Source organism: Blennius ocellaris (genome assembly GCF_963422515.1).
Source record: "Blennius ocellaris genome assembly, chromosome: 8".
Classification (NCBI taxonomy): Eukaryota; Metazoa; Chordata; class Actinopteri; order Blenniiformes; family Blenniidae; genus Blennius; species Blennius ocellaris.
Genome location: NC_137657.1, coordinates 10,223,295 through 10,240,944, shown reverse-complemented (window position 1 = coordinate 10,240,944; position 17,650 = coordinate 10,223,295). Strand labels below are relative to the sequence as shown.

The 17,650-nt window shown below is 43.4% G+C and overlaps 2 protein-coding genes across 3 annotated transcripts in view; one reads left to right on the top strand and one right to left on the bottom strand.

Moving 5' to 3' along the window:
- The window catches only part of alg2 (ALG2 alpha-1,3/1,6-mannosyltransferase), a 40,082-nt gene extending 31,305 nt beyond the window's left edge, over positions 1-8,777 (top strand). Inside the window, exons 1-5 of one of the 2 annotated variants that reach the window (XM_080500955.1) lie at positions 3,694-3,742; positions 4,633-4,804; positions 5,235-5,372; positions 5,740-5,907; positions 7,236-8,777. In XM_080500955.1, the coding sequence (XP_080357081.1) occupies positions 4,634-4,804; positions 5,235-5,372; positions 5,740-5,907; positions 7,236-7,976 (1,218 nt within the window). In that variant the 5' untranslated portion in view covers positions 3,694-3,742; position 4,633 and the 3' untranslated portion in view covers positions 7,977-8,777. Of the gene's footprint in view, positions 1-3,693; positions 3,743-4,632; positions 4,805-5,234; positions 5,373-5,739; positions 5,908-7,235 lie in introns of those variants that run through there. The other variant, XM_080500954.1, reaches the window with a different exon arrangement.
- On the bottom strand, positions 118-3,280 carry sec61b (SEC61 translocon subunit beta). The gene is made up of 4 exons (XM_080501118.1): positions 3,149-3,280; positions 2,584-2,681; positions 1,458-1,562; positions 118-680 (listed from the first exon to the last, which is right to left on the bottom strand). Exons 1-4 carry the CDS (start codon positions 3,149-3,151, stop codon positions 593-595), a joined length of 294 nt encoding a protein of 97 aa, XP_080357244.1. The 5' UTR covers positions 3,152-3,280; the 3' UTR covers positions 118-592.
- Positions 8,778-17,650: the final 8,873 nt, after the last annotated feature.

The window sequence follows — 17,650 nt, the reverse complement described above, 5'->3', positions numbered from 1 at the left end:
TCACAACACTTGTGACTAAAAACACAGTTGAGACTATTTCACACCCAAACGGCTTGTTTAAACTTCAAATAACTTTGGGAAAAACAAAAACAGAAGGTGAAACATCACAACACTTGATTTTTAATTTTTTTTTAAACTTTTTATTGTACATTAATACAATTACATTTTGTACAAATGCCGTTAACAAAAAAAAGCTATTCAGGCTACGAGGAGAAATGTTTGCTGGAGGCCTGAAAAGAACAACGTTCCTGGATGCTGCAGTAAAACATTTTGTGCAGCAGTTGAGGGAACACGTGTTGCTGTTGGTTTGAAGAGGGACGACGTCCCATCCGAGTTTGCAGGACTTCCTCTCATTCACACCGTCGGATGTGAAGTGGGGAGAAGAGACGAAACAACGTGGGTGTTTTACCAACGTCAGATTCAGGTGAAGATCTCGCCGCAACACGGGTCACAAAAATCCAATTCGAATGTTGTGGTAGTGATTGTTGAGGAGGAAACTGGGTGTGAAGTCGTTGTTCATTTGCCGTTTGGTCCGGGTCCAAAGAGTTAAGAGGCCGAGGTGCCGGGGGTCAGAGGTCGTCGGTCGGGCTTCTTAGGAGCGCGTGTACTTTCCCCAGATGTGCAGCATGAAGACCGATGCGATGAAGAGCAGACTCATCACCAGGACTGGCACCGGGCCGCTGTCACAACAATCAGACACTGATTAAAACCCAGATTAAATCTCACACACACCCCGATAAATCCCACCGTTTGCTGTAACCCCAAACAGAGCCCGAGTCTGAGCTGGGGAGCCTGATTTTATTGATGAGCTTTGGAAACAAGAAGGGGCTCTCATCTCTGAAGGAGGCTCAGAGGGGGGGTGGTGGAGGTGGGGGTGGAGGAGCGCATCGCTAAGTAGCAGCATTGCCATGCCAACCATCTCCTCTGCTGGCCCCCCTACTCCCCCCTGTCAGAAGGCTGTAATTGAGTTGACCTTTCAGCGAGGATCCTTTAATGAAGCTTTGAAGCCGGCGTCTAGCACGGGAACAAACACGCACTCGATATACAGCACTGTATGGCGAGTCTGCCCTCCTTCGACTGTTGGAGAGACGCACTCAATAACAACCACAGCACCATTGATCAACCAACGGCCGGCGACGGCCAAGAGACAGGACGACTTTCCTGATATTGGGAGGGCGAGCGTGGAGCTGAATACAAGTTTGCGGCGGAGAGTTTTGCAAATGTGCACTTCACCGACGTCGCCATCTCCGTCTAGACACACCCCAGCCGATCCACGGCTCATACCTTGGGCCACCATAAAGTCACGCCTGCTCAATTTCCCACCATTAAATACTCGCAGTGTCGGAAATCCAGTGGATTAGTGCTTCTACGCGACTGGCTGCAACTTAAAATGTCAAAAGGTCAGGCCAGTTAGTGAGCGTGTGGGTATAATTGTTGTTTTTATGACCTCTACTTACACTTTGAGGCCTGGTGAGTCTTCAGTGTAGAAGCGCCACATGCCACCAGTCCCCGCCGACCCTGTAGTCCTGCCGCCGCTGCGTGTGCCACTGCTGGTGGCTTTTCTGTTGAACAACACACAACAGCATTGGGTGTATTGTCCAAGTACCCAGTCAATTGCCTAGAACAGTCATATTTCTTGAGTTCCAGCTTCTCGGACATCTTAAAATCCATTTAGGACAATCAAACTTGAGCCTGACATTTAAAAAACAATCAGTGAGAAATGAAAAAAAAAAAGTCTTATTACACACTATATTCAGCACATAATTTCTACTACAGCAGCTGGTGATGAAAGAGCAGATTGATCCATGACTGCTTCATTCATCTGAGGAGATTAAACAGAGGTTAATGAGGTAATGAAGAGGTGTGATAGTAGTGGGTAATAATGAGCAGGCGAGAGTAAACAGTAAGCCCGTGATTACACACTGATTAAGTCCACAGAAGAACATCTATCTGCTTTAATCTATTCAGAGCAGCCAAAAATACAGGGGAAGGCTGAAATACATCAACCACCCTTCACTGTATTGAGGCTATGAACAGAGGACACCAGTACAATTGGTAAAAACATAACAGCAACATGAACAGCTGCTTTTCCATGACAGTGTGTAATGGAAATAAACAATGTCTTTGCACAAACAAAAACAACTGGCATGGACACACCGACTATTGGATGGTATAACTGTCATTCGTTTCCACTGCTTGAGTACTGGTTTTGGACTTCGTGTGGAGACGAGTAAATCATCTCTCCTCTGAAGATGGTTCAATCGTTTAATGATGTACTGATAACAAGTGAACAGTCATGTCACGCTAAACACCTGATGCCGAACTGGTTAAAACATCTTCCGAGATCCTTGGTGGACGTGGTTCTGATGACAGGGAAACCTACACATTTTAAACATCAACACTTTCTTGGCCACGTGTTTGGAGATGGACGAGGCACTCAAGAGAGCCACCAGTTGAGATGTAAAAGTACAAACAAGTGTAATCCTCCTGGTTTAGTCATTGGGCTCTCTGAGTGGCATTCAGCTGCGTTAAGTGGAGCTCAAATAAGTCAGAGATCAGTGGGACGATTGTGATTGTGTGTACCTTTGCCTAACTGTGGATCCTGCTGCACGGGGAGCCACTGTCTTGCTGGGGGAACGGCTAGACGCCCCCACATTGGTTGCACTTGCTGCTGGTCCAGGCTAGAGGAGGGAAAAAAAGGTTTAATTGTGCTCAATTTAATCCATTGTTGTCGCTACCTCACAAAACTCAACAATTAATAAGTCTACCGCATTAAGATGATGGGATTCATCAATGAAATAGTGGCTTGTGTAAGACTTTGGTTTAGATGGTACATCAGAAAACTCAAATCAAAGATCTTTTCCATCAATGGTACTAGTATCTACCAGTTGAGTTGGTATCAACAATCAAATGTCGACTCACACCGTTCACGGTCACATAAATCACGCATCATTTAACACCATATCATCTTTAAATAGATGTTTTGGGACTTATTAGATGTGGACTAGTAGCCACGTCAACACAAGAGTAGCCAGCGTTAGCCAGTGGGCTAGCAGATAGCTCACTGCTAGCTCGGCTCTAAATGAATGCAGTGCAGCCGGTTTGAGTAAATAAAGGCGACACTGGTAGTGAGGGAATGGATCCTTACCATGATGTTGCAGTTGTCTCGATGTTAGTTAAAGACGTAAGCGCCTTTTCTGTCTGATGTCCACGTTAAAAAGAGGCAGAGAGCCTGTGTGTGGATTGATCAAAACTGAAGAGGAGAGCCCACAAAGCTGACGCCTGTCTAAAAAGGACACGACGGCGAAACGAAAGACCAGTTAAGGCGTCCAAAGAGACGCCTGAACAGATTTTAGCATTCAATGGCAAAATATCCCCTTAAAACGTCTACATTTAAAATGACACTATCCTTAGTCTGTTTAGATATAATAAAAATCATACTAGTGTTCAATGGTAGTAATTGTTTTACACAAATCTAATCATGATTCGAAAGGCAAATTATTGAGCTGTCTCGAATCTGAAGAAGACGTGTCCAACAGGAAGCACGACTTTCACAACGTCGGGAAACAGGCGCCATTGTGGTTCTGGAAAGGCGGTGCGATTCGATTGCTATTATGCTTTGATTTGAGCCAAAATGGCATCCGAATGGTTCAGTTTCGTGCCAGTTGCTCCCAGCCAGTAGCAGCCAGACGGAGCATAATTCAAGGTTTCGAGACTTTGGAGGTAGTGACACGATCCTAAGGTAAACGGCAGCTTGTTGTAGATAAACTGTGAACGTGGTTCTGTTTTTAAACAGTAAAACAACTTGGATAGCTTAAATGGGGCGAATATCCCACTTGTTAGATAGACCAGCCCCCTCATTCATCTCCCTGTAGCTTGAGACACTAAAGTTATCTAAAGCTGTCATTAAAAGTATTTGTTTTCCTGCTGTCAGTTTGCTATTTGTCATAAGTTTGTTAGCATCCAGGTAGCCTCATAATATGATATCCATTCTGTGGTCATGCAATATTTTCAGGGATAGAAATGATGGTTTATTTATGTTACACACCTCATAGTTCTATTTATTTTACTGTATTTGATATTGGCAGTGCTTTTTGAAAAATGGACCGCATGAGCCAGAGATCAAGATTTACACTCATCCTTCAGTCTTATTTATTGATCTTTGGATAAAATCACAAAAATGTGTGACACATATAAAATACACATGTAGACTATTACCAAAGCCAGTATTCAAAACACATAAGTAGAAATCTAATGGACTGTAAGTCTGTCAAAATTTTTACCTTTGCCAACAAAAGTTGGGCGAGAAGGTTATGTTTTTGCTCGCATGTATTTATTTATTTATTGGATTGTATGTATGTATTTTACCAACTTTTCTCAAAAACTGCACACTAAAATTACATAAAATCTTGCGGGATGAATTGTCATCATCCAAGGACCAATCAATTAGAGGTTTGGATGTTAATGGGTAACCATTTACAAACAAATCGCAAAATACTGTGAAAAAATTCCCGATACAAAGCGGATGGGTGAGGAGATCAATGGAGATCAGCATTGGTTGCCACGGAGACACTCCCTGCTCAGTATCTCACACAGTGATGTTGCTACCTGACCTAGTGTTTGTGTTTGTAGGATGGTGCGGGTGGTGTTTCTCCATCCTGACCTTGGTATTGGGGGAGCGGAGCGACTCGTGGTTGATGCAGCAGTTGCTCTGAAGTCACGGGGCTGCAGTGTTCAGATCTGGACTGCCCATTATGACCCGACACACTGTTTCTCAGAGACTCTGGATCCAGACCTTCCTGTGGTGCGCCAACACACACATCACTACAACACATCATTCCGCATTGACATAAAATATGATATGCTATAAAAAAAAATATTTTTTTACATTGTCGCAGCATTCACACCATGTATTTGGTGACTTATGACTTGATTGTGTTCAGTTATTAACGTGTTGAAAGTACAACAAAAACCCAAAACCAGTCTCTTTATATTTTCTGCATTCTTCACAAGATGGTAAATCAACAAAGTAAGAATTAAACTAGTAGATTGTCACATATGTTCAAGCTGCAGAGTAGCACTGTTACCTTATCAGGTGAAAATGCACTAAACCATGGAAATGAACTCATCATTTTATGTGTAGAGGAGGTAAATACAAATATGGGATTAAAAGGGATTCAAGTATCTATGGACTGTTTTTCCTCTAATGCGTTTTTCTTGTTCATTTTCAATAGGTGTGTGTGGGAGACTGGCTCCCCACCAGTGTATTTGGCTATTTGCATGCCTTGTGTGCCTACCTGAGGATGATCTTCGTGACTCTGTACCTGGTCTTCCTCAGTGGGGTGGAGTACGATGTCATCTTCTGTGATCAGGTGAGCCGCATCGATGACTGCTCTCAGCTCTTTCTCTGTTTGATTGTAACTTGTTTGAGTCTTGCTGAGGCACCAGCATATCCTTACTGGCTAAAACGTGCAGATAACAGGTCCCATTGTTAACGGGAGTGCTGTCTTTCCTTTTTGTGTCACACCCTGTTAAGACACCTCAACATGAAGCAAACAGTCAACTCTCAACAGCTTTTTTTCTTCCATACAGACACACTGCTCCCTTTGTTCTTATGTTTGTTCTACTGTTGTAGAAATTAAAGTGTTTCAAGAATGTGACAGATTTACTGGTGATCAGGAGATTTAGCCTCTTTAGGCATTTAGAAACTCTTTGAACTTGTCTATCGTTTGACCTCAGGTGTCGGCGTGCATCCCGGTGCTGCGGCTCTCTCGTCACAAAAAGAAGGTTTTGTTCTACTGTCACTTCCCAGACCAGCTGCTAACTCAGCGTAAGTCCACCCTGAAGAAGCTTTACCGCGCTCCCATTGACTGGCTGGAGGAAAGCACCACCGGCATGGCTGACATGGTAATATGATCACGGAGTATGGGAGTCGACACCTTTCCTTTTTCTGACGTGAATGCTGGAAAAAGATCGTCCCGCTTTGGTTCATTTAGATTGCAAAGAGATTGTACGCAAAGCAACAACAAAAAAAAAAAAGGAAAACAAAATGCCATTAAGTACACATCAGATTAAATAAATAGGAATAAACCTGTTTCCATGTCCTTTATGCATTTACATAAAGTACACTTATATGACGAGATATATTAGACTGTAAATATTACATTGGGGAAATTGCAGATTAGACAATAGCTAGGTTGTGCCTGCTTGTTCAAAGTAAAGTTAAATCTCTCTACATCCTCTGGATTATCTCTATAGTATAGCAAAAGTATAAGATATACATCTGTCATAGTATGGTGTTCTTTCTGTGGCAAACGTAATGTTGGATCCTTATAGCAAGCGTAACAAAGAGCTCTCTGTCTTTATTGTATTTTTTTGATTTTTCCCACACAAAAAAAAAAACAGAACATAGACAAATAGAAGCACACAAGATCTGCGGCAACAACTTCAAAACGCCCTGCATGGAGCCTTAATATAACTGAAAACCAACTGAGATGCTTATTCTAACGTCTAATTAGATAAAACCATTTACTTCATGCAAAAATCAGCCAATTTGATGCCAATGTCAATTCAAGGGGACACCTTTCTCTTTGAATTCTTTCTCAATGTAGCAAGAGAACCTGTAAACTCAGCACAGGACTTCTTTGACATAAAGGTTAACATGAGTCTTCTTGCAGCGTGATGCTGGTGCTTGTCACTGTATTACCCCAGACCGGTTTTTAAACACATAAAAACCTTCTGAAAAGGAAACGGTGTGGCAAGTTTTCTAGAAAAACCGCTGTGTTTGCTGCCGCCTGCTACTCATACAAAGTCGTAAAGTGGCATCCGTCTGCCTTTGTACCTGCAAAATAATTACATAGCAATCATACAGCAATTAAATGTAGCATCAGCCACATGTTGTTCCTGTTTCTTTTTTTTTTCCGAGGGGTGAAGTATCTCTTCTCAACTAGACAAACTTCTCTATATGCACTGAAATGACATACAATAAAACTGAAGTTTTTGACTGGAAACGTATGAGAATATACCATAACGGTTATTTAAAATATGATACAGCCCGGTCACCACGGGCAGATGTAACGGCTGAAGGCCCTGACAGAAATTACCTGACATTTCGATTTTAGTCTAGACTTTAGAATAATCAAAGACCCCGGGCTGCTATCCAACTCATAGGGAATTAAAATACCTGTGATATATGTGAGATCCTTATGAATTAATCTCTCTGTGCTTCTTCTCAGATTCTGGTCAACAGCCAGTTCACCGCAGGCATCTTCAGGGAGACCTTTCATAGTCTCAGCGGCGTCCAGACAGACGTCCTCTATCCCTCCCTCAACACGTCTACCTTTGACCAGCCGCCCGCTGATCCCCAGGGCCTGGAGGGGCTGCTCCCCGAGGGGACGTCCTCCCTGTTTCTCTCTCTGAACCGATACGAGCGGAAGAAGAATCTGGGCCTGGCCCTGGAGGCTCTGGCGGCCCTGAGGAGTCGACTTCCTCCCGGCCAGGGAGCGGGCGTTCACTTGGTGGTGGCGGGGGGCTACGACGACCGCGTCACCGAGAATGCCCAGCATTTCGCCGAGCTGAGAGAGCTGGCTGCGCAGCTCCGTCTGGGGGACTGTGTCACTTTCCTGCGCTCGCCTTCGGATGCACAAAAGGTGGCGCTGCTGCGGGGCAGCACGGCGGTGCTCTACACCCCCAGCAGGGAGCATTTTGGGATCGTTCCTGTGGAGGCCATGTACTGCTGCTGCCCCGTTATCGCGGTGAACTCTGGGGGGCCCCTGGAGAGCGTGGCAGACGGGGAGACGGGGTTCCTGTGCGAGCCCACGGCCGAGGCGTTCTCCCAGGCCATGCAGAGGCTCGTCGGGGACGCGCGGCTCCGCGGGGACATGGGACAAGCTGGGAGGCGGAGGGTGCAAGATAAGTTCTCTCTCCAGGCCTTCTCAGACCAACTGCACGGCTACATTGTCAGACTGAGCCAGTGAGGTGAAGGCTGCAAAGACAACCTTGGAGAATGTAAAAAAAAACAACAAAAAGACCCTCTCCTCAGCTGTGAAGCTGACTTGAGGATGGCTTAGACGACAGAGACTTCGAGTGAATGTCTTCTAATTGAGGATGTATGCCTGTATGTGCGCAGAGGTTGGGGGATGTATTATGAGGACTTAGAGGACAATTAATCAGCATTCCCCCGGAGGGGTTGCTGTGAGGGGGGAAAAAGGATGGAATCTCTATACCAATTAAGAAAAGAGTAACGAGTTTACCCATCCTATCTCTGGAAGAATAACATCCCCGTGTGCGCGCGTGTGTGCGTGCGCAATTACAGTTGCACGTGCGCAGCAGTGTGGCAACCAACCAGGAGTCTCGCAAATGAGTCCACCGGAAAAAGGATTGATTGTTAAAGAGTGAAATGTTTCGCACTGTGTGTTTCCCTTTTCTTTGTCTTTGTGTGTTTTGGGGATGCAGAGGAAGAATGCAGTCTCCGCCATGTGTCATCAGGCCGTGCACAGTCCTCAGATCGATAAACAGGATGTTTTCCCCACTACTTCCTGTCCGCCACGAGCTTTGTTACCCCCTCCTCTGGCCTGGCCGCGACTTCTGCTCCTCCGTGGAGGTTATTAGCAGATGATAGAGAGAGCTGGGCTTTATTAGAGGTCCGCCTGATGGGCAGTGTGTCTGTGTCTGGGTCATTATCACCGAGGAGAATGGAAGAAGGTCATTGTGTCTGCGCGCTGGCGTCCTCAGTCTTCCTACTGTATAGAAATGCTCTTATTGACATTCCCGAAGTCTTAATAAACAAGAGGACACATAGTTTCCCGAGTCTTATGGAGCTTTCTTTGTGGGTAAGTTTTTTTGGCCTTTACAATGGAGTTGGCGGAGGATTTTGTGGGGTGCAACACGGGGACACGAAAAACATTGTTAAAGCAGCGGACAGATCTGCTCCGTTCTGGAGTTGTTAAATCAAACATTCTCAGACGGTGCCGCGTACACAAGTTCTATTTTGCTCATTAACAGTGTTGAAACACAGAAGCTTTTAGAAATATGCCTCCTCCAGTCTGAGTTGTTTCTGAATGGGGTTCACTCTTTTTCTACCCTAAAAAAGAAGAATAATAAAAACATTTTAGAAAAGTGTGGAAATAAGGATTTATTAAGAGTCATTTTTAGGCCTAATTTTTTGCTATAAAACACCAAAGAAAAATGTAAATCAAGCAGTCACCAAATTGATTAATTAAACATAGTCTACTTTCTCGTGATGTTTTTTTGGTTTTTTGTTTTTCTAATTGGCTTTAAATTATTAAGCTGCTGGTTAAATTTCTCCGATAAACAAAAGTTTATTGTTGCAGCTCTGACTAACCCACCTGGTTGCACAGAGCCGATCCAGAGCGACTGGATGTGGCCAAGTGCTCACCGCTGAAGTTCACCAAGTCATATTTGAACTCCTGGTGCAGAAGAATCCCACAGTGATGCGTCATGGCGTCCAGCAGGGATGGAATCAGGTTGTGTCGACGATACGCTTCATGCAGATTCTGGTATTCTTCAGGGGCAAAAGTTAAGAAGTTTACCGAAATTCAAAGGTACATTTCAATTGCATCTTAATTGATATATTTAAAGCTTTTTTTTTTTTTTTAATACATTTTAAATCGCAAGTCATACAAATCAAAAATACTTTCTCAAACTATGTTTTGTTTTGTAGAAACATACTAATTGACTTTGCAGTTGTTTTTAGATGTTTCTCTCAAATCCAATGACAAATGAGATTTGATAATAAAGATTTCAAATTCGGTAGACAGACTTGATCAACTAACTTCCAATAATGACTTCAACTTCAGTAGATTTTCTCATATCGCCTAATTCTCACATGGTTTTATACTAAATATGTTCTAGTTTTCTAGCTTCTTTGTCCAAATATGCTCCAGAAAATGTGCCAAACTACTTCTCCTTCAGTTCAGCCTGGTCAACAAGCACAACCATACATACACATTTACAGAACTAAGGATTTTGCAACCAATTCTTTGGATATTTTCTAATAAATCTCACCTGTTTTCAAGGAGTTTGGTAATTTCCCATTGTTAGTGTGAGTTGAGCTGAACTGAACTGGTCTAATTATTAGGATGCTGTAAACTGATTGCGCGAGAATTGGAAATCCTTCTTGAGGGTCACAGTTCATCTTAACATGTCACCTATTCAACTAATACGTAATTTATTATAGCATCAACCCGAGTCACAGGGTGTGAACTCCGTCAATCTTCTATATTCAGAAAGGTTTGATTTCATTTCCTCTGTATGATTCACCTTCATTGAGTTTTTAACTCCCACGTCTCATATTGATTCGGAGTCGATTTCAAAAGCTGAAAAGCAAAGAAACCAACAGTCCTCCCACTTACTTTTCAGAACTACAACTTATTTGTCCCCGTTGGTCCAATTAGTGACGATGGCCATGGTTTAATTTAAAACAGATACGGAGGTCTATCATGTGGAAAGTCACTGCGGTGCACCTCCAGTCAATTAATGCAGGAGATGTGATTGAGCAGATTGAATTTATGTCCTAATTTAATATTCAGTATGGCTTTGCTCTGGGAGGGAGAAAAAAAAGATTTAGCTATCTGACATTTGTTGTTTTTTGTTGTTTGATCCCTCTCAGCTCAATTGGTGATACTGTGTGTGATATTTGTAACACTGAAAATAATTATTTGGATAGCTATTTTTGTGACTTAAGATACATTTATTTGCGTATATACATTTACGTGCATAAAAAACCCAAATAAAATGGCTTTATATCAAGACACTGTAAAAGAGTAAATAACAATAAAACCCTGTCGAAGGAGGGTAAATCATTGCAAAGTCATAAAAGTAGGCTTAGAACTGTCACTTTGAGGACCATTTTAAACTTGCTTTCATCTGTTTAGTGCTCATATTCCAGCAAAACAATGCAAAAGTGAACACATAAAAAGGTTCCCAGTAAAGTATTTTAGAATGTTGGTGAAATACGACTTACCTTTGATTTAAATAGAGTAAAGGGTTTGGTGTCTTTATGACCTGATGTATGAGCTGAATTGTTGTGCCTAAAATCAAACGGTAGACAATTTAAAGAATGCAAAATGCTAATTGACCAGGAATGAAAGAGGAAGCGAGCGTGAGTTCATGCGGCGTTTCCACACGCGGAGGTATTAAGAGCAGATGAGGAGGAGGGTGGCGCAGTGATTTAGGGGCCCTGCTAGGCCAGATGATAAAAAAGATCCTGTGGAGCGTGAGAGGAGGGGAGAGATGCACAAACAAAAACAGTAAACACTCGCTCGCCTCCATTCATTGTAAAGGTGGCCCACTTTACTGCCAGTGTGCACAGAGATGTTTCTGAGGTCTCCTTGTGTGTGTGTGTGTGTGTGTGTGTGTGTGTGTGTGTGTGTGTGTGTGTGTGTGTGTGTGTGTGTGTGTGTGTGTGTGTGTGTGTGTGTGTGTGTGTGTGTGTGTGTGTGTGTGTGTGTGTGTGTGTGTGTGTGTGTCTCCTCCTGGCTTCTTTAAAGAAACTCTTTACCTCAAAGTTATGGAGGAAGACTTCATGCCCCCTCACTTCCCCCTTTCACCCCTCCCCCCCCTCCCCCCTGCCTCTCTCTGCCCTGTGGTGGGGTGGTTATTGAGATCACGGTGTGTCTGAGTGGCAGTGATAACCGGTACCCAGGTGCCAGTGGCACATGGTGTTTAATTAATTAATGAGACCGCGGGGTTGGTTTTCTAATTCCACCTAGCCAACACCAGGGTGTGGGGGAGATAGCCGTGGAAATGTTTAGGTGCGTGTTTTCAGGCGAGGAAAGGGGAGAGATGTATGTGGTGGTGTTTGTGTGTGTGTGTGTGTGTGTGTGTGTGTGTGTGTGTGTGTGTGTGTGTGTGTGTGTGTGTGTGTGTGTGTGTGTGTGTGTGTGTGTGTGTGTGTGTGTGTGTGTGCGTGTGTTACAGGTATATATCTATTTTGTTGGCAGTTTGGGAGCTGTGGTTTCCTTGTTAGTGGAATATTAAATATGTATGGAATATTTTTACTGTGACTTTTAATCACGCCTAGTGATTGGAAGTTAATCATAGGCTAAATGAAGCTGATGATGAGAGAAGCACAGTTAGTGTAAAGACATCAATCTGAACTCTTCCTCCTGCACGCTAACCAGGTCATGGACTCGTTGCCCTGAAAACAAGAGAAACACACTTGAGATATGAAAATATGACTATTGCTTGGGTGGTGGGGTTTTAAAACAGGATGATACAAAGGTAAAAATTGATGGTGTTATTTTTTTCTTTCTTCTTTTACATTTTCTTGATCCCCCAAAAAAGGGAAGCTGGGAAATAAAAAGAATGACGCATCAACACTCTAATTCACATTTATTATACTTATTTATTTATTTTTTGGCGATGTTTCATTAATAGGATATTAATGCTAATGAGTCCCACTCAAAGCATCTTTTACTGACAGAAATTTTTACAAAACAATCTTTTTTATGGCTTGAAATGGTTAAAGGAGAAAAATGCAGACAAAGATAAAAAAAAAAAAAAAGATCTATCTTTCTCTCTCTATCAATGAGGAATAGTTGCACACAACATGCTTGGACATTATAGAGACGTCACAGATGATGGACAATATCAACCAAACTGAACTTCAGGGGCTGTGAGGTAAATGACAGCTCCTTCAAAATTAAATCTTAACTTTAAAAAAATGGGTTAATTAAAAGTATTATTTCTATCAAATTCATAAAAAAAACACTATACATGCTTTCGCAAAAGAAACATGTTTCTTTTTGTTTCAGTCTTTTTCTGCATAGTTTGATCGTCTGTGCAGTAGACTCCATCCTTTCTTCAGCTCCCCGGGTAGTTTAACATTTTGCAGCAGGCACAGGAGGAGTTTTACTGTTGGATAAATGCAGCGAGGAGAAAAAGCTTTCCTCATCATGAACGATGGAATGTGCCCTTAACCGTAGAAAATCCACATTTGTATTCACAGCTCATCTTTAAGAGCTGTTTTACGTGGTACATGTTAGCAAATTATGGATTTCATACTTTACTGCATCCATAAACTACTCAAATATATTAGCTTACACATCATAAATGTTAATACTGCACAACTCTTACACTGACACAGCCTCAGAGGCTAATATCACAACAGGAAAAAAAAATGATTTACTAAAGCTCAATAAAGCTCTTCTATCTGTGGAAGATCACAATAAAACTTCTATAATCTCTGCTAGTGAAATATTATAGATAGGCTCTATAAAAACAGCTTTATGGCACAGGAAAGAGAAACATTATGACTTTTTTCGATGCTGTATATTGTGGTTTGAAACATCTTATAGCATAAAGACAAATGAGTCCATACATTCCTGACATCAAATGTGGTCTAATTCACACGAGATTTATCAATAAAAACGTTAGGAGCCTTGTTTCGAAGGTAAAGTTATGGAGAAACGTTCTCTACCGATGATGATGTGCAGTCAGATATGACAGAACACAACACATCTTTAAAAAAAAAAAAAAACTGAAGCGTGATTTATAACTTCATGATTAAATGAAATAATCAACAAACCTTCCACAGAGCGATCATGTTCTCCTGGTGTTTACTGCTCAGTTATTCATAGAAGCGTTTTCCTCCTTGTTATTGTACATCCCATCTACAAAACGGGCAGTTTCCCTGAGATGGTTTATAGGTACAATTGCTATTACTGCGCAATTTACACACATCAGAGCTGTTTGTACACTCTCGGAGCTCACGACAGCCTTGTAACATTTTAAAACCACACCACAATTGGTACTGCAAACCCTCCCTGCTGTTTGGTAATGAAGGTAATCTCTGCAGAGTTAAAGCCAAGGCACTAAAAACTACTTACCTGCTATAAACTATTTTTTGCATGCGTCTACGTTAAAGGATTAAAGAGTAAACTGACTCTGGGGGGGGGGGGGGGGGGGGGGGGGGGGGGGGGGTAGTTGGCAGTCCATGAGTTTATTTGATGTTTCCAGGCAATCACGTGAGATTGAGGGGCTGGACACATGGTCTTTACTCCATCAAGAATTAAAAGTACAGCTAAACTACCCCGATGAAACCATTTAAATATTTCTGTTGAGGCAAGCAGTAAACAACACAAAGTAACATGATGCAAAGAATAAATTATACGCTTACAACCTGTATCCAGTTTAATGTTTCCAATAGGTCTGGTGATAATGGTTTCCACCAGCTGGAGAAACAATGACTACTCAGAGCTTTATAGTGGATCTCAGTATGAGGGCACCATTATATGTTTAAAATCATGAGTAAATGCAACCAAATGGATGTTGTCACAAGCCTCTTAGTTGAAAATGTGACTAACAGACATGCTAATGCACCAAAAGAAAGGAAATTGTAAAAATTTGAATTAAAGCTCAGCGACGCTTTGGTAACATCCTTGAGATTTCACAGTTTCTACTGAATTCCTACAGAAGCGACACGACTTTGTTGAAATAGATACTGCATGTCTCTTTTGACTGATTAAAGGGCCAGAAAAACCTAAATACCACAGCTATCAAGAAATTGACTAACATGAACACAATGTCAGTCTGGAGGACTGAAGTGAAACTACATGGCAATTCGCTTCTGATTATCAGGCTCCAGCTAATCACCTCCTGACTCCAGCTTCATAATTAAGGCACAAGATGCGATCGATTTTCTCATCCAACCCTCAAAAAGAAGACAAATAAGCTTATATCTCGCAGTGCTAAATTGTTCACCGCAGACACATCAATGTGCTAAATATTGGAAAATGTAATCAAACAGGACAGCAATCAATTAGAAGAAATGAACATACATCATAAACGTTCTGCTTTCATTCATGTTCAGGGTCAAGTTTATGTTGCAACAAAGTTTCTATCTGGACAAACAGAAGCTCACACTGATATTGTGGCTCTCCGGTTGCTCTTCCTGGAGCAGCAGCATGATGCAGGAGGAGGAGAGGGAGTGAAGACAGGATGAGGTGGAGGAGGGGAGGGAGTAGAAAGGAAGTGGCATCAGGAGAACAGACCTCCCATCGAACTTGGCTCACTTCCAGCGGTCGTTGGCCCAGTAATCAGCTGTGAGTCAGTCAGTCACACTGGTTTTAAACAAACACATTAACACTGGAGCACGTGCGCGCGCACACACACACACACACACACACACACACACACACACACACACACACACACACACACACACAACACACACACACACACACACACACACACACACACACACACACACACATACACATACACACGGTATCAGTGCTGTACTTTAACCTGCATTATATATATAGTAATTTTGATTCAAAATCATACATTTCTTCTCAGTTGTTAACCTGAGGGGGGTTTGCTTGGCGCAGCTCTGGTATAAACTGACTAGAGGGTGACCACAGGACTTCAGGATGGCGGTCTTTCGTGATATTTTAATGCCAGCTATGGGACGCCCAATGGTGCACTTGTTCAGGCAAATGCATAGAGACAGGCGGGTTTTTTACACCTGATCAAAAGGCACCATCAACCACCTATGGCCCTGGAGGAACTCTGAGCCTGCGGGTATGTGACGCCTCAGCGCGGTGCAGGAGAAGCTGAGTGGACCCCCGCACAGCTGGGTGGGATAACCTCCGGTGATTACACCCACTGGGGTGAATGTCAATCACGCTGTCTGCCTGAAAGTGTGTATGTGCCAGACAATGCACCTCGATTGTTGATGCAAGTATGCTTTATGTACAACTATGCATTCTTAATATGTTCGTGTGTGTGTGTGTGTGTGTGTGTGTGTGTGTGTGTGTGTGTGTGTGTGTGTGTGTGTGTGTGTGTGTGTGTGTGTGTGTGTCCCAGTGCCCACTGATGGCCTGCTAGATTGAGCTGTCAGTCGGCAGGCAGCAGATGAAGATTAATGGAGCGAGCAAACAATAAGAGGCTGGCAATGATCATTAATATGCTAATGGCCATTATCAATACACACTCGCTGACATGCACAAGAGAGAGACAGCAAGTGTGTGTGCGTGCACATGCTTTTGTGTTTACAGTATTGGAGCAGCAGATATCCGGGAGCTAATGCGGGTTACTGAGTTAAAAATCATTTTCTCTCCCATCGGGATACACACCAAAAAGACACATGGGTGTATATTTAGACTGGCAGAGTGTTGGCTGGCTGATGGACAGGAGCACCATGCCATGCCTCCCATGTGTTATGTTTGGTTTGTGGGCTACAAAAGGGAGGGGAGGAGGCCTCATTGAGTGGATGACATGATTTGTGTCGCATTAAAATGTGTTTATTTAGTGTTTGTGCGCGTGTGAGAAGGGCAGCTGATCAGGATGGTGTCTACGCCAAGCCTCTGATTAAGACTACAGGTTCAGCTAATGGCACAATGAGAGGCTGATTAAGAGCGGAGGAGACAGTGAAAAAAAAAAAGAAAGCGGAGGGAGATAAAAGGGAGCGATAGACAGATCTATTCACTAAACTGATGATGGGGCTCTTTGTTGTCTCATCCCATTCTGTGGTTCTCTGGGGTCCTTCCCGTGTCTGCAGCAAACAGGCATTTTTTAAATGAAACCCCTCTTTCTTTATCCCTCCCTGTCCCTCCCTCCTTAGTCTTTGTCTCCATCCCCACCCATCTGGGTCACACAGCACAAAGCAGTGGCGCGGGAGACCCAAGCTGAGACCTTGTTGTCCACTTCATCACCTGAAAATGCACTTCTTAACCTCCTCCTGCCCACTTTTCACCCTCGGCTTGTCTCCTCTCCCGCCCACTTCTCCCTGCTCTTGTAGGGCCTCCAGAGTCCACTGGGAAATGTCGGGGGCTCACTGGGCCCTCCGACCTTCCTCGTCCTTTAAATACACACATGCATCCGGAGAATGTTGCAGATGCCCGCACACACACACACACACACACACTATCCGGCTGAGTCTGACGGAGGGTGCAATTTGTGTGTAGCAGGGTGGCGATGGATGAAGTGTGTAAAGTAGACATAGGGAAGTGGTTATGATTGGAGCTAATGAGCTCACAGGGGACATGGGGATAGAGGAGGCTGGCCAATGGCAGGGCAGACTCTGATACACCTCCCCGGAGGGTCCCTGCTTAGCTGAGACCCTCGTGGCGCTCTGGGAATTTGTTTGTGTGCGTGTGCATGTGCATGTGTGTGTGTGTGTGTGTGTGTGTGTGTCTGAGTCGTTCCTGTTTGAAAACCCATCAGTCCCTGTGGTCATTATACACTCGTTTTGCTGAGCTGGTTGTTATTGCACTCCATGGACAGGGGTAGTTAAACATTTAGATGTGGAATCACATTGGTCATTAAGTCAAGGTCACTGCTCTGCTGGTAAGACACGCAGAGAGACCCGTTTGTCTTTTGGAGTGTCACGGAGCAGAATAGGCCCGCTCGTGGAAACCAGGCTGGAAAAAAGAAAAAGAAAGGAGGAAAAAAAAAATCTCTCAGAAACTCAGCGATGATCGTTAACACTGCATCAGCGGTGGAGTGTGGGTGTGTGCGAACAGGTGTGTGTGACAGTGTGTCATTCTGTGTGTGTCTCATTACCATGCATCGTGTGTCAGTGTTGTCCAGGAGGCTGAGCCTCTGCACATTGCTCCAGGGGAGAGTTATAGATTACTGGCTGGAGCAGGCAGGGGCCAGGGGAGCCGCTAGAGTCCAGACCCAA

Bases quoted from the DNA above. Each gene is read 5' to 3' on its own strand.
- sec61b (XM_080501118.1), bottom strand. The intron at 1,563-2,583 runs GTACACACAATC...GTTGTTCAACAG, and splicing joins GGATCCACAGTTAGGCAAAG to AAAAGCCACCAGCAGTGGCA. The intron at 681-1,457 runs GTAAGTAGAGGT...TTGTTGTGACAG, and splicing joins GACTCACCAGGCCTCAAAGT to CGGCCCGGTGCCAGTCCTGG.